At 45.3% G+C, this 24,058-nt stretch overlaps 1 protein-coding gene across 2 annotated transcripts in view; it reads left to right on the top strand.

Moving 5' to 3' along the window:
- The first annotated feature begins 4,211 nt into the window (after window positions 1-4,211).
- SIN3A (SIN3 transcription regulator family member A) overlaps window positions 4,212-24,058 on the top strand; it is a 59,270-nt gene continuing 39,423 nt past the window's right edge. The window contains exons 1-2 of one of the 2 annotated variants that reach the window (XM_067534586.1): window positions 4,212-4,652; window positions 23,816-24,037. In XM_067534586.1, the coding sequence (XP_067390687.1) occupies window positions 23,849-24,037 (189 nt within the window). In that variant the 5' untranslated portion in view covers window positions 4,212-4,652; window positions 23,816-23,848. Of the gene's footprint in view, window positions 4,653-23,812; window positions 24,038-24,058 lie in introns of both variants that reach the window. The other variant, XM_067534585.1, reaches the window with a different exon arrangement.

Genomic DNA, 24,058 nt, shown 5'->3' with positions numbered 1-24,058 from the left:
GCTATGCTAGCCGCAGCGGCAGAGCATGCGCCTGTCCGCGCTACCCTCCTAGCCGTGAATACGCAGTACACACACCCCACCTCCCTTCCCTTCTTCCTCATGTAGTCACAAGGCGGAGTTAGCCCCGCCCCTTCTATTTTATAGGGTTCCAAAATCGTCCCGCCTATCAAAAGACCTGGCTGTGTTTCAGGTTGGGCTTCCCGCCCCAAATGGTAAAAGACTCTCCAATTCCGTCGGGGAGAGGGAGGAGGGAAGTTTTCCTCTCCTTGCAGCTGATTGGTAGAAATGAAAGCATGGCCCCGCCTCCTTCTGCCTCCAAGAGGGAGGGAGAATGGGGGAGGGGGAGCAGGCAGGTTCGGTGTCTTCCCCCATCCTCCTCCCCCCCACGTGTAATAGATCCGCCCCACGTGGGGCGCAGCCATCCCGGAAGTGAAGCTGCCCAGTCAATGCAGGGCGGGGCGTAGGGACAAAAGGATTCGCCCAGAGAGATCAGAGGTGATCTCGCTCGGCAAAGAAGAGGAGAGGGGCAGTGCAGTCCCTCTTCCCCCCGGGCAAGCCCTCCTGCAGGCGAGCGGGGGCTCGGTGCCTCCCCTGCCTCTTTCCTAATAAAATCTCTCCCCCCTCACTGGGCAGGGGCAGGGGGTGCCTGACTGCCCGGTACGTTTTCGGGGGGAGCTCTCTCCCGCACCGCGGCTGTCGATTCATAGGCCAGCCCCTTTCTCTCCCAGCTTCGTGGGGGCGGGAGAGTCTTCCTAGCTTCCTTCTCCATTGCCTGGCAGCAAAAGCACTTGGCGGCCTTGTTTCCTCCCCCGTGCCGCACGTTTTTCTTGAGCGGGAGGCAGCAGACATCCAGCCTGGGCTCACTCCGGAGTCTTTTTAATCCGGAGGCTGCAGGGAATCTACTGGGCTGGGTATTTGAAATACTACAGATCCGCCGCTTGCAGAGTGCTTGCGCCCGTGAGATGGAAAACTGAGGTGCAGAACAGCTTGCATCGAGCTTGGCTTTTTGCGATGAAAGAACCACCTCCCCCCACCCCGCCTTTCCTAATGTCTTTTCGCTTCTTCCAAGTCCAGTCTGGCGCCAGAACATTTGAACTGCCTCGTGGGGGCAGATGTTGCTTTTCCCCTTCTCTGAGATCTAGCCTGAAGGTACGGAGGGTGGGGGTGGGGGGGCGAAGCTTGGCGTCCCTGTCCCAGCACTCTTCGTAACGCGATCGGGGAGAGGTGATGGTTTTCTCCAACCATTTTGTAAGTGTATCTTCCCCCCCATATTCGTGTCTTGAGCGTGTACCACCTTCTCTTGTGATGCCCCCCAGTACCTGGATAGACGAGCCCCAGTCAAAAGCAGACTGCGGGGTTGATTTCAGTGAAGCTCTTTGGCTGTGGATTGTACAATGTATCTGCCCTCGGGTTAAGCTACAAATCCTGTACTATGTAGTCAGCAAGGAGCAGAGAACGGGAGCTGCCTTGTGCTTCAGTGTCTTCCCGAAACATCACGTGTGGAAATGGTGTGTGCAGTTCGTGGATTTTCCCCTACGCTCTGTGTTACCCTAGTAGTGTTGTCGTGCTTTGCTTGAAGGTGGGAGGAGTGGCCGTGGTTGGTAGGCAGCTCATCATGCTTTCAGGAACAGACAAGTTAGTTAACACGTAGGAAGGAGGTATACTCCATGGACTAAGGGGGCGGGGCAAAAAAGCAAATCACCCCAGTTTTTCGGGACGGGTTAGTCGTTCCGAATTGGACAGTCCAATGCAGAGAAATCGATTCCCTTCCGCCCTGCTTTTACTTAGGCTCAAACTCATTGTAAAGGAAGGATGAAACTTCTCCCACTCTTTAGAAGGGAGTTTCATTGAAATCCCTCTTAATTCAGAACTACAAGTCCAGTCATGTTGGACGATTTTTTAAAACTAAAGCGTGCACGTCTGCTCCAAAGCTTCTGGCAGCTGGAGGCGTGTCTGTTGGAGGAAGCTAAAGCGAGTTTAATAGTAGCCCTCACTGTGTATGTGTGTGTACATGCACTAAGAGAATGTGTGACTGAGGGTGCTGGGCTGGCACTTGAGGATTTCAGAGCTGGCTGGGCGATGCGTAACCGGCTTATGTTTTTATTTTAATTACAATCATGCCTCGAAATATGAATCAGAAGGTCGCTTGTTTGAAACTGCAGCAACAGGCAGCATCCTGCCACCCCAATACTACAGCAAGGTTTTAAGTGGAATGTGAGAGACAATCTCCAAGTGATCCAGATATGGTCCCTTTTTACACCAGGGGAGAGAAAGGTGTTTGTCAGGCAACACACGAGAGGTATAGAAGCAAATCTTTAAAATAGTATCATCCATGTGCTTAAGACCTGTGTGCTTTTTTGCCTTGATTGTCCCATGCCTATCACAGTAGGCTCTTCCAATCAGGCGGGTGTTAAAGTCTCTGGTGTACTCTTGACTGTATCTAAGGTACCAATTATACTTCCAAATAATGATTCTGACAGTTTTAAAGTTTGGAATAGAAAGTGTGTGTAATGGTATCATTGACTTTTGGGAGGAGGGAGGAGCAAGGTAGGAAATAAGAATGCAGTTTCATTAGGGTATCACCAGAATGTATCTTTCATTTGTTGTCTACCTGGTGAGTTTTTAAATGGTGGGAATTTACTGTGACTCACAGTGCTAAGGATTTATTTTGACTCTCCTCTCCCTTGGAAGCATTTGGTTTGTATTGAATGGATACACTGTGTCACTGACTTCTGTAGTAAGGAAGTATTGAAGATGAGAACTGTACATGTTGCTGGCTTCCAGAAACCTCTAGGGCAGTTGGTCAATGCTCTGCCAGTCAGCAATGATGGAAATACACAGAAACTCCTATGTTGAATTAATAAAGCAAAGTCACCATAGTGGCTAACAGTGATCTAAGACTTGGATTCCCGTCTCAGTTAATTAGCAATGGGGTCATGTAAATTCATTGTGCTTTCTGTAAAAAATACACACTTTAATTTGTGGTGGTGTTTGCCTTATGGGCCTCTCTGTCCTTTGAGAAACGTAATGCCTTCTTGTTGAAATTTAGATGAAAAAGATTTCAGACTAGAGAAAAAATACACCTCTTTAATCCCATGGTAGCTTTTTCTTCCATGTGAATGTAAAAACATAGCTGAACTTTAAATTTGAATAGAAACCTGTCTTCCACATCTACTACCCTTTGGAGTAGCTCTGATCCAAAATGTGCTCAATAGGTTACCGGCAGTTCTTTGAGTCTGGATTCCAAATCCAGGGCGTGTGGTTTAATGCTACAATCCAATACAGTTTTTGTGTGGTTTTTTTTAAAGGTGTTCTTTTGGTATATGTTTCACTTGTTACCTCCTGTAAAGTTGCTGCAAGTTTAAAACTGGAGTAGAAAGAAACTAAATACCTTGCTTCCTGGAGGATGATATCCAAGAGGTTTCATCCCAGTTTAAATAGTAGGCAGGCGGATAAATACTTCCGAGATAATCTTGAAACTGGGAGGTATGATTGACCTCATGCAACTTGTTGCATTCATGCATTCTTAGTGCGAGCGCATAGTAGCTGGAGCTTGGGGGCTGCGTGTATTAAACAGGGCCACTGGCCGTGCGGCTGAAGCTTGCTGCAGCCATGCATCGTGCGTTAGTGATACTGGGCATACCGCTGCTGTGTTGGGATGGGGAGTTGTACAGAACTGGCGCCCGTGCTGCTGCAGCTTGTTGCACCCGTGCATTGTACAGCGTTAGTGCACGTGCTGGGACCACACGCTGAAGCAACAGGGGTGCAGCAGGTACAGAACACGCAAGTGCACCCCATGCACTAGCTGCTGCCCCCAGATCGTGGGCGGATTTTGCAGGGGCGCGAATCTGGATCCACTTGCAGATGTAAACATTCCACAAAAGGGCTCCCTAGAGAGGGGGCGGAGCTTCCTAGTATCCCGGGGCGGAGCCTGAGATAGGGGGAAGTCTAGGTTTGAGTGACATGCACCTCCTCCAGTCGTTGATCGGTTCCTGTAGGCGGCATCCAATGACAAGGGACTGGAGGAGGGACTGGGCGGGGCTTGTTTCCTATACGGACATTTTTCCTCCGTCCCCCCTTCACATCCCCTTCCTGGGGGTAGTGTCCAATGGGGGCGGAGGAGGGGGGCGGGCACTGTGCTATGATTGGTAGACGTGCTGAGTGGCAAGCGACGTACCCAGTGAGACCGCGGGGGACTCCCCCCGGGCCGGGGAGGGGCGGGATTTCCCGGGGAACAGAGAAGCGGGCAGCGCTCCGGCGGCCGCCGCCGATAGACGGTTACTCCATCTTACTCCCCCTCACCGGGGCCGACCGTCCCTGGTATCCGCCCAGGCCCCGCCGGCCCTCACCCCCCCTCCACTGCCCGGGCCGAGCAGCCGCCGCCCCCGCCGGCAAGAGGAGGAGGAGGGGCCCGGGGACCCCCCACCCCGCCCGGAGCAACCGCTGGGGCCGGGGCGCCCTCCCACAGCCCGACCCCGCCAGGGACCGTCCCTCTCGAGCAGCTGCCGGGGCCCGGAGCCGGGCTGGGAGCAGTCGCCGCCGACCCCGCCAGAGGCGGGAGGAGGGGCCCGCGAGCCGCCCCCGCGTGAGGAGAAGAGGCCCGGACAGCCACCGGCGGGGCGAGATCCCCTGGGCGCAGGGGCGGCTTTGAGGTGAGCGCCGAGGGGTCGGGCGGTGTGACAGTCCCGCCGGGCGCCGTGGGGGGCGGGTCGCTCCCTTCCCTTCTCGCTCTCCGTACGGGGCGGGGACTCGCGCCGGTGGCTCGCGCGCTTCGGGCACCACCGGGGGAGGGGAGCGGAGCGAGCACAGCCTCCCATGCTGAGCCTGTGCCGGGAGGGACGGCCCTTTCCCGCCCCGCCGTGAGAGGGCTGCGCCGGGCACGGGCAGCACCGGGCGCGTAGCGCACAGGGGTCGGTCCCCTCCCCTTCCCTCCCTCGGCGAGCGCAGCGCATTAGGAGCCACCCCCAGCCTCCGTCCTGGTCGGGTTGTCTTCCCGGGCTCTGGCTTAGCGGAGCGGAGCTCCTCGGCCCTTTCCTTCGCTTCGGATCGCCCGCATTGCACGCACAGCCGCCCCTTTCGCCGGGCACTCGGTGCGGCGGACGTGGGCCCGCCTCCCTTTCCGCGACAAACTCTTTTCCCCCAAGAACCGAGTGCATGGCCCATAAGCCGCACTCGGGGAGCCGGCGGGCTGCATCGCATTCAGCCCGCCACGCTCGTTCCCTTACCGGGCTCACCCCCCCCTCCCGCCCCCCGGTACCGAGTGCATTGCACACGGGCCCCGCCCCCGGCCTCTCGGTATTAACTGGACGCGTTCCACACAGGCTCCACCTCCGGGGCCACCGCCTTCCCCGCTGTATTGCACGGGGGCTCCTCCCACTCCCCCTTCTCTGCTGCTGACCCCGTGCCGGGCGGATGGGACACAGCCTCCTCCCCCGCGCCCGTCCGTCAATGGGAGCATTGCACACAGGCTCCACCTCTGGGGACGCCGCCTTCCCCGGTACACTGCACACTGCCTTCTCGTCCCACTCCCCTTCTCCGTTCACGCCGGTCCTGGAGGGATTGCGCACAGCCTTCTTCCCTTAGGGGGGCGTTGCATTTCGGCTCTGATCCCTTACCGGAGACTCGCAGTTAGCGGGTCCTTTGCGTCCAACACCCCTGCCGTCTCTTACTGAGGACCCACGGCGAGTGCGTGCACTGCCTCCTGGTTAGTCACTGCCTCGGCTAGTTGCACGGAGCAGTGCTGAGCCACGCCGCGGTGGCACGTTTCTGGCCGTTTTCCTCGGTTGTATCCCGTTCCAAACGCTCCGGAATAGCCGACTGGATTTGCTCGCTGTAGGGAGGCAGCGGTGCTGGAGGGTCTCCTTCCTTTAGCTTTTTGCAGGGTGGGTTACTGGACGCTAAGCATTTGGTAACTGACTGATGGAAGCTGGGTCAGCAAAGGCCAGTGTCCTGGGGACCCCCTGCCTTCCACGTGCCCGAGATGTGTGCCTGAAGGTGTCCAGAGCACATCCATACCTCCAGCCCACTTAGAGCTGTGTAACACAGCCTGTGTTGTCCACTGGGGCTCCTGCCGGCTCGCTAGGGTTATTTAAGGGCATCGAGGTGAAGTTCGGGGCTGGGATGAGGAGGTGTTCTGCATTTTGGGGGCAGTGGGAAAAGACTGTTCAGTGGTCCCTTATACTGCAAAGTCAGTTATCACGGGGGAGGGGCAACCAATCACTTCACAGGGTATAGTATGGCTGTAGTTTCTGCATTAATCATCAGCCTCTTTTGCCAGTGTAGCCTGTCCTCAAATGCTCCATGCATGTGCAGAGCCAGCTAGGCGATAATCAGGCAAGCAGAGTAAGGATGCTGAACTGCAGGAAAATGGGCATAGTTACTACAGAATATTTATGGGTTCTTGTAAAATTATCTGGTGTGTAATACTTAGATTTGGAGAATTTAAATCTCTTTTTAATGATGTGCATTTCTATGGTAATCAGAAACTTCAGGTATTTACAGATTAAAAAAAAATACAAACTGCCTTTTAGTACATTACTCTCATTTGATTCCTTGCTGTACATTGCTTATTGTTTACAAATACAAAGGAACAAGAGCTAAATAAAATATGTTTGAGGTGTGGAAATAAACTGAACTGAGTTTTAGTATGGATGAGCAACTGAAAGTGATATTAATGGGGTTTCTGCAGGTTTTTCATAAACTTAATTAAAATCTTCAGATTTCTTCCTTCAGCTCCCTTCGTTCATGACATATTAATCAGGTATTGGAGGGGTAGTCAATTATTTTTTGTCAAGGTCCAAATTTATTGGTCAAGGTATAGCCAAGGTCCAGACTCCAGAGAAAATAGTAATTAAAATAAGTAAATAAAAAAATTTGGGGGTCTGTTACGAAAATGTCTCGTGGTCCAGATTTGGCCTATGGTCCACCTATTGACTATCCTTGGTGTACAGTAACTGTTTTGAGTATTTCCTGTAGAAAGTGTGGTTTTTAAATTAAAAACAATATTTTACGTTTCCCATACTTCCTAACAATAATTAAATATATGTGGTTAGGTACCTCTGTGTCTTATGCTGCTGCTCCTTTTTGGTTTTGGACACAGCATCATTTATGAGTAACTGACCTATGCTGGTTTCACTCTTTATGCCCAGTCTGAAGGGGCGGGACGGACAAGTTTCCAGATAGGAGTTCTTTCAAAAGCAATCAAATGACCGTTGCAGTTTTTAGATATAAATACTGCACAGCTATGCATAAGAATCCTGTGCAGAATAACATATAGGCAGGTATGAGTGAGAATTACTCCGATAGTATTCTGCTAGTAATATTAATTTTTAAAATAGTTTAATCAAGAACTGGCATCCTTCCCTACAAGTATGCTCCCCACAGTCTTTAAACTTATCAGTGGTCTGCACTGAGTGTTTCAATTCCAATATGTTTAGGTTTTTTTTACCCCATTGCTTATTGTAAAACCCCAATACAATGTATTGATTTACCTGGGGTTGTAGATAACTGGTAGTGGTGTTCTCATATATTGTAGAAGAGGGGTTCTCAAACTGGGGGTTGTGAGGTTATTATGGGGGAGGGGTCGTGAACTGTCAGCCCCAAGGCATGCTGGTAAGGATGGCATGAACATGGGATGTCCTCACTTTTTTTGGAATGGTCACCACAGCCTGAAATATTTTCAAAGGGCGTCCCAACAAATAAAGTTTGAGAAGCCCTGTTGTAGAAGCACTAATACATTTTGTATCTGTCTTGTCAAATGCTATGCTTGCCTTGAATCTTGGCCAATGAAATCCAGAATAAAGAGGTGGTTTTTTTAATAGTATTGCCTATACAGATATTACATCATAAGAACATCATAACATGAGAACAGCCATACAGGTTCAGACCAATGGTCCATGTAGCCCAGTATCCTGTCTTCCAATAGTAGCCAATGCCAGGTGCTTTAGAGGGAATGAATAGAACAAGTAGTTATCAAGTGACCCATCCCATCGGCCATTCCCAGCCTCTGACAAACAGCAGTCCCTGCCTATTCTGGCTAATAGCCATTGATGGACCTATCCTTCAGGAACTTACCTAGTTCTTTTTTGAACCTTTACATCAGTGCATGCATCAATATAAAGTGGTAGCTGCTTAACATATGTCTGCTGTGTCAGAGCAAGATATTTTATTTGAACCACTGAAACTGTAAAACCGATAAATACTTGCCGTTTAAGTTGCAGCTGCTTGAGTGACCAAAAGTGAGTGTCAGGAATGTGTAAGCATTTTAATTACCAACTCTTTCTGAAAAATTGCAATCTAGAGCTGTGTTAGGCACATTACTAACTTGAAGGGGGTCAAAGAAATTTAATAATATAGGCTTTAAATCAATTTGTCAACTATGGCTTGTTTAGTGTCTAAGTACCCATTAAGTGAACAAACTTATTTAAAAGCACATTATGTACAATGAAGCACCTATAAATGAATATCTAATTAAATAGACTTGTGAGGTGGCATTGTGGTTATGGTCTGCACTACTGTGCTGGAGGCCCAGGCCCAGGTTTGATTTGGGGTCTCTGCCTCTGTGTGCCAACCATTATCTGTTTTGTAGCCCAGTGCACTCTTCTGTTGAAGCAGGGTATACCTGGGTGTTCAAGGTACTCCCTCTGGTTAGTTAAGGTGTGGATTTGGTGAGCACTAGCGACCTGTCAGTTCTAGGTGAAATTCACTGAGCAAAACCTTCATTAGTACAGAGTTAAGGTTGCCTGGTGGAATCTTGTGCTCTTTCAGACTGTTGAGTTCAGCAAAAGTCTAACTTCAGAAAATGAAGAATTAAGGTACATGCATGCCAGTGCAATCTTAGCTCAGCTCCCCTGTGTCTGGCAATAGCCGCTGGGAATTATCTGCATCTATTCTCTCTCTGTTAGGTGTAGCTGTATTGAATTGTGGAAGAATTTCATTAGTTGGAGCAGTTTTGCAGAGCTGTGATTGTGATATGAAGCAATTTGAAGGGGTGTGAGCCCCTCTCCCTAAACCCTTTGTGTGTGATCAAAGGAAAGAGGCGCATGTGTACCTTGAGAAATCCAGTATGCTTTATTTTGTCACTGTGTTGTATAGTTGTCAGTAGGAGGGCACTGGAGTCTTCTTGCCATGGGGATTGTCATCTGTTAGGTGGGAGACTGGCGTGATCTATAGGTTTAATGAGGGTAAGTGAATAGTGTTCAGTGGCATAAAGGTAAAACAGTTGGAGGAGTTGTAAATTTTAACGGATGTTGTGGTCTTTCTGTGGAGCAGGCAAAGTGTTTGAGTGTAGGGCAGGTGTAGTGTAGGTAGCTCCTGTTCAGGACAGTGCAAAGGCAGTGTATGTGTGATATGGACATACTGATTGTGTGCTGTGGTGTTGTAGCTGTGTTGGTCCCAGGATATTAGAGAGACATGATGGGTGAGGTAATATCTTTAATTGGACCAGTTTCTGTTGGTGAGAGAGACAAGCTCAGTGTAAGCTCGAAAGCTTGTCTCTCTCACCAACAGAACCTGGCCCAATAAAAGATATTACTTCACCCTCCTTGTCTCTACTGTGGACGTATTTAGGCATTGCCAAAAGAAGACAAAGTTAGGGTTGCATGGGCCTGTACCTTAACTCTTTATTTCCTGGTTTTAAGAAGATTTGAGCTTTGCTCAGTTCAGCATTCTGGAACAGCAGTGCACAAGATACGACGACCAGGCAACCTTAACTTGGTAATGAAGCTTTATGTGAGTGAATGTTCTAGTTTTTTGTTTTTGTTTTAACAAGCAGAAAAGCTATGGGAACTAATGGTCGTTTAGGCAGTTGTCACCATGTAGGTTTGCTGTTGAAATGCTTTTGTGGCCAGATGATGATATTCTATAGTGTTTTCATCAGTAGATCTCAAAGCGCTTCATCAAGGAGGGAAACATCATTGTACAGTGTTGGAAATTGAGGTACAAGGAGGAGAAGTAATTTGGAAGAGGCTCTACACATCTATTTGCCATATAGGAGGCCCAGAAAGGTGTGAAGTGGCCAATTCATTTTAATTTGATGTTCCCATCGTAATGAGAACAACCCATGGAGGTAAATACAGCCTGAAACAATAGCTCTGAGATTTGTGAACTCCATCTTTCATCTGCGTGGGTGTTCATTCCCTCTCCCTAGTGTCAGTAATATGCATCAAGCATGCCCCTCAGCTCCTACCCCCCAATCTTGCAGTGTGTTCTGGGTCCATGCCCCCAGCCTGCGTGGCTTCAGGTCCCCACCCAGAAGACACGGCTTCCTCAGATGCCTGCTCATATGGGGGTGGAGGGGCAGAGAGAATCTCAGATCTCTTCAGAGTGAAGAGGGCTCCCCAGATTCTGGCTTGTATGAGGGGCAGGGAGAGGGGCTCAGGTCCCCCTGGAGAGTCAGATGCCCCCAGATTCTGACATACGCATAGAAGGGGAGTATGTGGGGTGACAGGTTCACCACACATCCATCTCCATGTCAGCCCTCCTAGCATCCCTCACCTACCTCCTGTCCCCACGTATTCCCCTCCTGATAACCCTGAATTCTCCTCCTCCCCAGCAAGCATTTTCACACATAATTTACAGGGTTGATTGATTTAAATCAAGGCAATTTAAATCACTGATTTAAATCACCAAGAGAAAATCATTGATTTAAATCAAGTTTCCCACTGATACTTCTTCATACATTTCTTAAACAATGGTGCAAATCTGATCACTAAAACATGTTAATTTACAACTCAGTACAGCATTTTACAACATCTAGGAGGGTATGCTTTGTGTAATTTTTTAGATAACTTGATTTTTATTAATTTAGGAAATAGTACATAATACTCATTACCTGTGTCAAGCTGCAGATGCAGCAGCAGTACATTAGGAATGGTAAGAACTAAATCACACACACAAACACAATTGCGCTTATATTTTATTAAACTAAATCTTAAATGTTACATAAATGTTTTGCAATTGCAGCAGTCTCCTGAGTTGCCAGCTGATGGCTGTCCTTTAAACTTTTTTAAAAAAAATTTTCAATGTTAATTAACTCTTAACAGACAAGTCATCACAACACTAAACGTACGCTATCCTTAAAACTTCTACAACTAGCTCTCATCTTCCTCACTTCCACTGTCATTTTTATTCATAGACTGAAACAGAAATACGAGTTTTCCTGCTTTTTCAACTCCCAGTCGATTTCTTAGCTTTGAGTGAATAATACCAAATGATGACAATATTCTCTCTGTGCCTGCAGAGAGAGGAAGCTACTGCTCTGAAAAGTTGACTTAGCATCTGAAGGAACTCTGTTTCAAGGTGCCTGGCTAATGATTTCCACCAATTCAGGTGGAATTGTTTGTTCAAAACATCATCAGTAAACATGTACTGTTTAAGTGGTTCCGCTCCAGCCCTGAAATCTATTATGACTGGCATAACTCAGGAGTGATTTTGAGATGCCTGTGCCATCGCAGCATCATCATCTTCAGAAGTTGGGCATCTACTTTTATATCTGGGGTCGAGAATGTTCGCAAGAAAATGAGGTGGAGTTAGTGCTTGATCCATTCACTTCTTTATTGCCTGCAGTTTAACTTTCTGGGGAGGTATTTCTTTCTTCAATGTCTCTTGAAGTGCCTTCCAAATTTTGACAGCATCGGTAATACAGCAACAATTTCTCTGAAGTTTGTTTAAGGCCATGGATATAGGCGTCGGTATACTGAACATACCCTTTACATTCCTCTTTAATGCAACGTAGTTTGGATGAGATATTTCCATCTATTTTATCCACGGGTTTCTTCACAAAGTTTTATGAAAATAGGCCAGTTCTTAATAAATTGTTCATAACAATCAACCACAGAATTCCGTTGAACAGGGAAAATGAGTTTGGATCCTCCTGCTCTCTTCAGTGAAGCTGAAACGAAATGATTGTTATGGAAGTGTTTTGCGATTTCAACAACATTTTCTTTTATTCCTGGAGAAGACGTACTTAAGTCTTTGGCTAAAAGGTGCATTAAATGGGCACTGCAGCCATGTTATTAACGAGCATTCTTCCATTTCTTCATGACATCTTCATGATGTTCCAAAATAAGGGGCAAGTATTATGTAATATAAAATAAGAAAATGACACCCAGTGGCAACTAGATTTCTCTTATTGCAGCTTTCTGTATCGTATACTTGGGTGATAGATTCTAAACCTAGTTAACTAATTAAACAAGCCATAAGGATTACTACACTAAACTTTTTTTTCTAGCAACCTCCAACATAGTAAACAGCTTTGGAATTTACTTGTTAAATCACACTTATACTAAAAGGCATAGAGAGAGTCTTGAAGAATGATGCATTGCAAAGTGAATTATTTAAGTTACTAACCTGTTGATCCACATGGTTCTTCAGACATATCCACATCTTCATCCACATCATTTTCTCCCAATAAGCAGTTTTCATTATGATGTTTCATTCTTGCAACTAGGCCCTTCATCTCCTTCTTGCACTGCTTACGCTTGACACGTTTTCCTTATTTATCCAGGGAAGGAATTTATTAAAAATATTCCCAGATAGGGTTTCTCTTACACCCAGAAGCCATGACAGTTTTTCTGTGGCAGAAGTGTGGGGGAATATAGGAAGCTGTATGTGTACTGAATAATGTCTTCCCTTTTTCTTTCCAGTCCATTCCACTGTTCCGTCCTACTCTGCCTCCGTCCTTTGTCTCTCTGTTTTTAAGACACTGTCTTAACTAACTCCTCTGCCTTGCTTGGCCCAGCTCCACCACCACATAAGCACAGAACAACAGTCCTATCCAGCCTGTGTCTTTCTTTGCACATGTGACTTTAGTCTGCTGAGAAACAGAAACTGAAAGCCCAGAACTTTCAAGATGCAAGAGCTGGTAGTTAGGCTGGACAGACTAGAGCCATTAATTCATTTTTATGAGACCGCAAGTCTAGTTTTAGTGTGTTTTTGATGATATTTAATTGTAACTGTTGTTTTTTAAATGAGAGAGAAATTCAGGATTTTATTGATGATTTTAAAAAAAATCTGATTTAAATCAAGAAAATCCAATTAAAATTTTTTTTTTTTTAAATTGATTTTTATCCATCCTGGATTTATTTTCTTTTTGAAAATAGCTTGAGCACCTTCTTAATTTTATGATATACTCAGATTGTATTCCCCCTCTCCCCCAAAAAAACCAAAAAACCCTCTAGCAATATGCCTACATTTCATTTTCAGATTTCTGCGAGGAGCTGGGTGTTGCGCAGGTTTAATGGCCAAAATATATCCCCTTGAACCCCTCAGATCCTGTATTAGTAATTGGCCAGCATCCCTCTTGGGTTTTCTGTCTGCACATGAACAGTTTAATCTGTTTGGCTCATAAGCATTAGGCATGCATCTATCTAGAGACCCAAACTCAGTTTTGAATACTGTTCCTAATTTTGCTCCCAGAGGATTAGTGGGTGCCATGCACTAGCTGGGATCAGTGTTGAGTGATGGAGACCATTGTGGGCATGATCAGAGCCACGGTTTGATTCCTTAGGTCTGCACAAAAAAAGTTAGTAGAATCTTTCAACTTTAAGAAATGTTTCCCCCTCTCCAGTGCCAGGGTTCTATATCTTGAGAATTTCTTGCTTGAATGACCCCAAATTTGGATCACTAACCCTACCCTGAATCCCCTTGAGGCATACTAAATTTCAAAACAATATGAGTAAGCATATGGATTTCAGAGGATTTGAAGTCAGCAGAAATGAGTTCTCAGCCTTAACTATCGCAGAGCTGGTACTCGACAATAATAAGGGCTGCAGTATGGAATGGGAAAAGGTATGTATTTAGAAAATGGGTGTGTTGTTCGAAAATGGTTATATCCTCAAGAGTGTGATTGGAATTCAGTGGACGCTGTGTGCAAGGATTTAGAGAAAATTTCAATACACTAAAAGGTAAAGTGTAAAAGAAAACTGACTCAGTAAAACAGAAAACTATTAAATAATGCTCTTATTAATAAAAATGTTTAAGGAAACAGGAGTACGACCTTAAATGAGTGTCTACTGACAAGATTTTGGTGTAACAAGATGCTAAAAAACTCACCTTTGGTTGAACTGAGGAACAGTCTGAAACTTAGCTGGAGGCAATTTGTTGCATGCCCTTCCAGTGCAAATCTGTGAATTCCAGATGCCCTCAGCATGGATGATGGCACTTCAGTCTCCATCTTAGCTTTCATAGAGGAGGCTTTAGGATAAAGTGGCACTGGTAAGTGGGGGGTTTTTTTGGGTTTTTTTTTTTTGGTTTTTTTTCTTCCCCAGTGAGTGATTTCAGTTGGCCTTGATGCGTGTGTGCAGTGTTATTGATCTTGTGGTTAAGGCACTGGATTGAATCTCATGAGATTGCAGTTCAGTTCCTAGCCCTGCCATAGAAGCTCCCGTGTGACGCTGGCCAAGTCACCTAATCTTTCTCTGTGAACTTCCAATCCAAATGGGGATAAATACTCTCCTACTTAATGGGGCTGTTGTGAAAATAAACTTGTTGATTATTGTCATGCACTCAGGGAAGGGTGTGATCATACACACCTAGATGAAACATAGATTCATTAAAAATTAGACACATTTAGTTTTTGCTAGCTGGAAGGACAGTCCTGGCTGTCTCTAATCTGATTCTGCTTGGAACAGAGGTGCAGGTCTGACTTCCCAAACAACATTGGGTTTAGTTAGTAAAATAGTGGCTTTCAGTGAAATAGTGTGGAGGCTATTGTCTACTGCTAACACTGGAGACAAGTATTAAAAATATAAGAATAATATTAAAGACATTGAAATTATTAGATGTTGGCAGAACTGCACATTTGGCAATGTCTCTGCCTTGAACTGCATATGAACACAGTGTCATTGTAACAAAATATCACAGACACTAAACTATGGAAAACTCAAATTAAGAAATATTAGGCTGACTGGAGTTCCTGACGGTATGTAAAGAGGAGAGAGATACAGGATGTTTTTCACATTGGATTACAATGTGCAATGGACAGATCTCTTCAAATTTCCTTTGCCTGCTGTTGTGATGTGTCATATCCATGGTCAGGCCAGTCAGGGAGCACTCAGCACAGGTCTTGTGACACATGTAGGTCTTGAAATGAGAAATGTCATGTTGAAATTGGCACACAAGTCTGGTTTCCAGGATTTATGAATTTTCTGTCCAGATTGCAATTCTGGTCTTCTCCATCATTGGAAAGCTTTTATGGTTGTTAAAGCCAGAACAGAAAATATAGGCCTGTAATCTGTGTTCCTCTGTCCTGGCTGGCTGGGGATAAGGTCTTGGTTGCACACTTCTATCCTTTTCCTACCCGTTGCCTGGTTCTTAGGTATTCTGACCACTAATGATGGAAGAAATGTTCTTGTAGAAATTGGACACCATGGAGGTGGGGAAATATACTTCTTATGTAAAACTTTGATTCACTTTTTGTTCCCACAAGTTACCATGGAATTTTCAGAGTTGGGGCCATCATTAACAGCTGCTGCTGTGACAAAGTGTAAATGATCGTCCTACCAACAATTTTTTTTCTACCCTCCCCTTTCATGTCTGGGTTGAGGTGAATGGGGTTTAAGATTGCCCTAGCTGTCTCTAGTCTGAGGCCAAGGTAAGATCCATATCTGTATAATCAATGAACTGCCTTGCTGTCAATTCTTCTGAATGTTTCAGAGAGTTCATTTACAGCCTCTTCAGTATCTATATTAGGTACTTATATGGTCCCCAGTTCCATGGTGCCTCACAGTGAGTGCCTCACTGTCTTCAGTATATATTTGTTCTAGCAACACTCTTGTGAGGTAGGTCAGTGCCGCTATTCCCATTTTGCAAATGGGGAACTGAGGCGCAGAGATCAAGTAACTAGCCCAAGTTCACATAGGAAGTCTGTTGCGGAGCAGGAAATTGAGCCCGTGTCTTCTGAGTTCCAGGCACTAGCTAAGGTTCCTGCTGTTTCCCTGCCCCTACCCACCACTCTTTTCATGTCCTAAATGAGAAGAAGGGCCTAAAATACTTAAGGTGTTTTACTTTTTCAGTAAAACCTATCCATGTCTGTCTCCATCAAAAAAACAAAACCAAACCCAAAACTTTTCTGTCCCTCTTTCATCCTTTTCTCTTCCTCTCCCCCCTCCACCATTTTTTGCATCCACGATCCTTTTATTTCTGCTCTTTTACATCACCACACTTCCTTTGAGGTCCTTCTTTCTTTTGTCGTGTGTGTGTGTGTGTGTGTGTGTGTGTGTGTGTGTGTGTGTGTGTGTGTGTGTGTGTGTGTGTGTGTGTGTGTGTGTGTGTGTGTGTGTGTGTGTGTGTGTGTGTGTGTGTGTGTGTGTGTGTGTGTGTGTGTATTTCTAAGGTCCACTTGTTTTCTCTCCATATCAGGTCCTCTCCTCAATTGTAAAACCTTCCTCTCTTTTCTTTCTCTCTCCCCTCCTTTCATTAAATCAGGATGACCAGCCTCCTACAGACCAGATCTACACTACACTTACATCAGTATAACTACATCGCTCAGCGATGTGGATTTTTCACACCCCATAACAATATGATCTTAGCCCCCCCATGGAGACAGTGCTATGTTAGCGGGAGAGCTTCTCTCACCCATATAGCTACTGCCTCTCATGGAGGTGGAGTTACTAAAACAATAGGAGCGCTCTCTTACGTCAGATTAGAGCATCTTCACCAGATTAGAGCGTCTTCACCAGAACCTCCATAGGAGCCCAGCTCCATCAGTGCAGCTGTGCTGATGCAAGTTTGTAGTGTAGACCTTCTCCTCAGTTAGTGCAGTTCTGTGCAGTCTGTAACATTTAAAATCCAAAGTCATAACAGAACTGTCAGCATTGAACATATTATAGTTATAATGTATAAAAACCTTTAGGAACACACGTTAAAACTTCAGACAGCTTGTGAAAAGACATATGCTGCATGCAATTTGAATTAGGACATGAGGGTCACTGGGTAAATCAGTCTGTATTAAACTGTTCCTTGTTACACTTTTTTCTAAGAAATCCTGGAGTTTGGGAATATATCGAGCTCTCCCATTCCTTTAAAAAAAGGAGACAGTCTAGGGATACATGTTCATCTCCAAGTCCTTGATACTCTATCTAGATACTTAAATGGGTCACAACCATTACACATGTATCCTCAAAACAACATGTGTGCTTTCCTCATTCACAAGTACATGGAGAGAAAAAGATGCCAGAACAACCCTCCCCAAGGCAATTCATATATTTTACAGGCTGTCTTAAAAGATGGCACAAGTGCTGGGATATTCCACCCATTATTGACTCCACAGTCATATCGTCAACGAAGAAGTGTACTCACCTATGGAGGGGTCACTGCCTTTGAAGGACTTGTGTGACTGAAATTGGGAAATTTACAATTTCCTCTATGATGCTTTCCTGATCTTGTTCACACAATCTTCTTTCCTTCCTTACCATTCACTTTATGGATGGGAGTGTCTTCTAGTAATGCTCAGGGAGGGAAGAATTTGCCACAGAGCAGAAGCTCATTGCATCTCCCTTTTAATGGTGAAAAGTTCTTTGGGGAAGCACTAGATCATGCCTGCAGGATCTCAGTGATGAAAATAATGTAATTCCAGAGCCCAAGAGACCATATTTGTCTTCTCAGAATAGAGACTGATGGGCATAATGAAGGATCTCCACCCAGGCCTTGGTACAGGCCAGCGCTCCAGAGATTATGGCTGGCCAGAACCTCTTGAGTCGGCCCCTCTCCCTCAGCAGAATAGAGGATCTCTGATTTCTGTATGCTACTTTGTGAACTTTTGTACCTTCTTGCAATGTTATAGGTTTTTCCCCTAGCATTGGCTCAATCTCCACAAAGAGTGTAGCAGTGGCAGAGTCAGAGAGGAAACATCATGTTCTTCCATATGTGGGTGGCTGCTTGGCTGGAGAAGGGTCTCCCCTTTGCTAGGAGCAAGGGAAGCTGTCCAGGAATCAGCCACTCTTTTGATGTGGCTAAGATTTATGATCAAATACAAAAAAGCAAAACCTGATCCCAGCTCAGCAACTGAGTGAGGCCTTGCCTACGCTAACACTTAATGCCAACAAAACTTTTGTCACTCATGGGTGTGAAAAAAACACCCCCATGAGCGACATAAGTTTTGCTGGCATAAGCACTTGTGTGGAGAGTGCTGTGTTGGTGGGAGAGCTCTTTCCCATCAACATCATGCGGCTACACACGCTCTCTTACAGCAGCACAGCTGTATCGCTGTAAGTTTTAACTAGCCCTAACTAAGTAGACTAGCCCTTAGTATGGTGGCAGGCATGGGTCTCCCATCACAGAAAACAGACTAATAGCAAGACAACTTAGCAGAGCAGGTCCAAGTATCCTCCAGCATCTGAGCCAAAAAGATGTCTTCCTTAATTGATCTAGCTCTGTGGGTCAGGAAGCATTTTGATGCATCATCTGCTCTCACAGTGGTGACCAAAGGAATGGGGACTTACATATGAGGATCCAGCATCTCCTGGAGCTCAGGCAGTCCCTGCAGCTGTGGGAGAGATGTGACTAAACTTGAAGGCGGAGCTCACTTCAGGCCCTCAAGATTTGGGATAATGACTGATGCCCTGCAGTCCCATCCATCCCACTTGGGAGAGATCTCTGCATGTGAATTGGCTGGAACTTAGAGCAGTCAAAGTAGTGTGTGCTGGTCTCCAAGGATCAGATATGAGGATAAACGATGTTGCCTGGGTTGCCACCAGGCAGGAGGTACTAGGAGTGGAAAGCTGTCTCAAGCTGCAGTTATACATTGGGCAGAACACAATTTGTTGTTCACTAAAGTGGTCCATGTGGCATGGCCCCTCAACATATGGCCTGAGCTGCCAAAGATTCCATTGGAGGGATTTGTTGCTCAGGACTGAGGTTTTCCATCTAGTCTGCAATCTCTGGGGTGGGTTGCCCAGGCAATGACTTGTTTGTGACAGAGAGCAACAGTAAGTTTCCAAAACTATGCACCTGGATCAAGGAATCTTAAGCTTTTCTCCACGAATGGATCAGGCCTTCTGCTGTATCTTTCTTGTTCCTCCCTCTCATCCAAGAGTTCCTCAGTAAAGAAGCAATTGTCCCAGAGTGGAAATTTGTCCTCCACAAAATGTTTTTTCCTCACGTAAAGACCCAGAAGAACAGAACTGAATCAAGGATAGCTATGTTGGTGATTACCACCTCTGCCAGAAGGGGTCAGGAAATTGCCTGCCCTTTGTTGTAGGTACACACTCTGACTTTTCATAAGGATTGAGGGGGCACTTCGAACAGAATCCATTTCTTTTGGTCCCCAGAGTCAATTCAAACTTTCATAGGTGGGTAACTGTTTAATTTCTGCTTTTTTGCTCTGCCTTCCCCAGGGAGATTCTGCATCACACTCAGCTCTCCCGTTAGCTGGCAGAGTTTCTGTTTGAAATGATTATTGTAATGCTGCTGGGATTTTATTATATTGTATTATGGTGTGTAGAGCCCTGTATAGACTATTTTTAAATTTAAATATAAACAAATAACTGCTCTTGAACATGGTGAGGGCATCGAAGCACTCTTAGCATACAGCTAAAGACATATGCAAAGGAAGGGAATTCCTTTTATGGATTCCAAAGGGACTAGAAAAGATAACAAAGCCTCTAGGTCTTTAATAGAAAAATGGTTATTCAAGTGCATTAAGGAGACTTTAATTAACAGATGGATTCCCTTGCCTCCCCTTTTCCCCTTTGAGTGAAGGCTTATTTCATGGGGCATAGTCACTTCTTGGGCCAAGAAGATGTTTGTGGATGAAGACTGACAAGCAGCAATCTGGAGTTTGGTCCACACGTTTGCTCACCATTACAGAGAGTGAAGGTTCGCGCATCTGTGGACGTGGCCTTTGGGTGTAGTGCTAAGAGCTGCTCTCAGACATGAAGCGTCCTAGTCTCCCAGGTAGTGAGTGTGCATGGTATATCCCAATCCACAATATGGGGGCTTTCCATCACAGAAACGAGGCTTTTGGTATTCTCTTGGAAACTCACTTTCTTCACCGGTGTACCACAGTTTGGAAGCCTTGCATCATCTGAGTTCTAATTGGGTTATTGTCAGTTTCATGCTTTCCTTATAGTAACATTAGATGATGAGTAAGCATTCAACTAGAGAGCAGAGGCAGCTATAGTGCCTGTAGGGGAGCGGAGGTGCCAAAGCCTCACCACCACTACCTATCATTAAGAGAGCGAGGAGGTCCAGGTTTGGATGGACTGCTCACCCAGTAAATGAATGTACAGGAGAACGATAAAATTTGTCTAAATACAATGCCATTCAATTACTGTTTACTCTGGTGTGCAAGGCAGCTGTTTAGCCTATAATGTGCAGCCCCTGGGTGTAATTTGTGCAAAAATGGCTTTGGGATCCTTAGTGAAAATTAAGAGCAAACTGGGCCTGGCTTTAAGCTTCCATTTGGAAGATCCACATACAGTATGCTGTGTGGAACTGCATTGTCTACCTTGGGAAGCTAAAGGGTTGAGTTGACCCTGTAAGAATTTTAAACTGTTTTAGCAGGCAGTCTAGGAATTCCAAACTTGATGTTTAGACCACTAAGCCAGTCTTGCCAGCAGATGACCAACCTTGCCAGCAGATGTAGCTGATAACTCATCCATGCATCTCTGCGAGACAGTAGTAAGTCTATATCCAGTGGTCTTCAGTTGCTCCTTGGAAGAAAAGGCTGCCCTTGTAGCCCAAGGTGGAATTGTAATCCTCATGACAGGCGAGAGAGCAAGACTCTTCTAGCAGTTTTGTCCTTACGCAGCCTTTCATGCCAGCTCAGCATCTACTTTAAACCTTGACTAGCCGCAAAAAAGTGAGAAGTGGAATGTGTTTCTTTGGGCGAAGAGCAGAGCTTCATTAGGACATGCACATTGTCTGCAACTGTACCTTTCACTTCAGGGTTTCTATCTTGTGGAATTATACCCATATGCAGGTTATACATTAGGCCTATTTTAGCTGGTTTACTTGGGTGCAAACTGTGTGAATTTTGATTGAAAAGTTTCATGCCCAGCTTGTTGGGGTGAAGTGGGAGGAGAGAGAGCATTAACTTTGTAACTGTTGGAAGTGCTTTTGTGATGGTTGCCATACTAATGGTGTGCTACTGCTCTGTTAAAAGGGCAAGGAGTGAACTAAGCCTAGAGAGTAACATTGTAATGGGAGAGGAGGGAACAAATATTAAGTGCACACATAGAGATTTACCTCTCAGCTGCTCCGCATTCCTGAGCACGCATTGTGAGTGACCTCTACCAAAGCTTTGCTTTGACTTGACTTACTCCTGGTCTACACTACAGAGAGAGGTTGACGTGAGTCAGCTTACCTCGACCTAACTCTGTAAACGTTTACACTAAAATGTAGCTCGTACCAATGTAAGTCACCCACTACATGGACTTAATAACTCCACTGCTGCGAGAGGCATAGTGCTTAGGTTGACAGTGTCTGGTTAGATGCTGCGTTATTTACCTGTCGGCTGTCAGCTGTGGGGGTGGGTTCCAGCTGTGAGCCAGCCCCATGTGGGGCAGTGGGGCTTGGGCTGTCAGTGTCCGACAATGCCTCACACAGTTAAGTTGGTGGAAGCATTGCTGGTGAGGACGTGTGCCGCTGACAGAAGGAGAGTAGTACGGATGTGAAACACCACTTTAATTATTGCGATGGCTGTATGTCCGCTTAAGTAGACTTAATTTTGTAGTGTCGGCATGCCCATATTGTCACCATCTTGATTTGAAATCCTAGATGGGACTTCTATCAAATGGAAGATGCTTGGCCAAATTCTGCTGTTTTACTTATTTAGATTCCAGCTATGCTAACTGTAAAATAACTTTTTACAAAGCTAAAATGTTTCTAAACCCGAGGAGGGTAACAGTAAATGAAATAATGGGTCAGATGCTGGAGTCATTTGCAGAGACCAGTCCAAAAACAGCAGATAAAACCAGGAAAATCAACTCAGTGTCTCTTGGGTTTTTGCCTTTCTGTTCTCCAAATGTCACTGTTGTCTGCTAGGCCCAGTACCCTGTGAATTAGGTTTTAGTAATCTCCTGCTCGTTCCAGAGCTTATTGATCAATAGAAGAAGGCCCCTCACATAGATGTGAGGTACCTGACGGGGGATTCTCTTCTGAGATAGAGGGGCAAGCGTCACAGCACAATTTCAACAAATAAAAAAGAGATCCTGCAAGAGGGAGAGAGAAGGACTAGTGAACAAAAAAAGAGGCTCCAGGGAAAGCAATTATAAGTTACACAATTGAAGTCGGTACCTTCAAAAGCGTTCTTCAATGCTAAGAACACACACATGGATGCCAATAAATAGACAGTTTGTTGTGCGTATATTTGTTATACATACATGTACTGATTAATTTGATCACTGTTGCTCATCTGGTTGGCTAATTAAGCATTCAAACTGAAGAGTTAGTATAACTTCACAGTTTAGAATTTGTTTGGAAGCTGATGTTTGAAGTGAGGTGTGAGGGTTGTTGGTTTGTGGGTGTTTTTGGGGGGAGAAGGGTGAGCCCAGTTACATCTGCTGGGGGACCACTTCTGTTTGCTTCCTTTCCACCAATGAATTGTGTTAGTTAATTACACTGAAACTTACAAGGTTATATATTTGCTTTGGAAAGACCCAGGTGAATTCCAGACCACAGAGAGAGAAAGAGTTTCACTCCTTAGAATGTGGTGCTGGATTGGAGAGAGAAACTGAATGTGCTTCGATGCTCTCTGACCAATAGATAACGTCTCAGGAATGACATTAATTATCATCATCTAGAAGGCAGCAGTAGTTGAATAAATACCCTGCCTGGAAAGGAGAGGTGGTGCAATTAAAGTGAAGAATTTACAGCATTTGAAGGGGTGGAAGGGCAGAAGAGTGACACAAATTTAGAGTGAGTTCAGGAAACACTATTTGGATTAGAGCAGAAGCGTGCGCCTTTTGGGTACGTGTTGCAGGAAGATCTTGAGGGAGCTGTGGGAGGGGTTGTTCATCATTGTCTTCTGATGTCCTGAGCAAATATTGGGGCCAAATTTTGGCACTTAGCCCCACTTCAGTTTGTGCTTCCCTTTGTGACATTGGTGATCTGTAATGACACTGGGGAGCTGCGTAAAAAATTATTAGGGCAGGGGATGTGGAATCAAAGCTAAATTTACTAGCAAGTCTGCAGGATTTTTCTTATTAGGGATTTACTAATAACTTTGTTAGTATGTAAAATCTGAGAGGACCTCATTTTGACCCCTAAATTAATTAGAATTTAATCCCCAACCCTCTCCCAAAACTTTACTTCCTGAAAACCCTTCCCACAGGTCTGGCTACCATCCTACCTGGACTGTTGCTGCTGCAGTTTCACAACTGACATAATATGAGGTTCACACTTACAATGTAAGCATGTTAGGCCTTTAGTTGTCCACAGAAGATTCACCACCACAATGAAAAAGTTACTTGGACTTCCCTTGCCAGAAACTCCTCAACCCTCTCTAGTCTGTGTTGTATGCAAACATGGCTTTGTTCAGAATCTACATATTAACGATGTTCAAATTAGAAATATACTTCTGTTTGATAATTTCTTCAACAAACTAAATTAACTTCTACTTTTAACCTGAATTTTTAAATTCTAAAAATGGCTTGTATTTAAAAAACTACAATTTTACTATTTAGCCTGAAATAATTATTCCTAACTCCAAACCCACTTCGTTCCTCAAAAAAATGATCTAAGAAATAATTAAGTTAAATGGATGCCCAGAAACTTGCCTTACCTCTGTTATGCCTCCTGTTGATGAACTCAGCATCCTATTCATTGAGGGAGAATGATTAATCACTTATGTTTATCAATTGACCTGTTTTAGCAGGTTTTGTAGTGCTTCCCTGAGCATGAATTCAGAATGAAGCGGCGATTGGATGAGCAGGAGTCACCGGTGTATGCGTCACAGCAGAGACGTATCACCAGCAGCACAGAAGCTTTCCAACACCAGCACCGTGTGCTTGCTCCAGCACCTCCTGTATATGAGGCGGTTTCAGAGACCATGCAGTCTGCCACTGGAATTCAGTACTCCGTAACTCCCAGCTACCAGGTACACCTGCTTGTTACTTAG

Source organism: Emydura macquarii, unplaced genomic scaffold, assembly GCF_026122565.2.
Source record: "Emydura macquarii macquarii isolate MOO-44397 ecotype Brisbane River unplaced genomic scaffold, CSIRO-AGI_Emac_v2 contig_3451, whole genome shotgun sequence".
Lineage (NCBI taxonomy): Eukaryota > Metazoa > Chordata > Testudines > Chelidae > Emydura > Emydura macquarii.
Note: the sequence above shows the minus strand (reverse complement) of the source record. Positions and strands in the feature narration are given on the sequence as shown.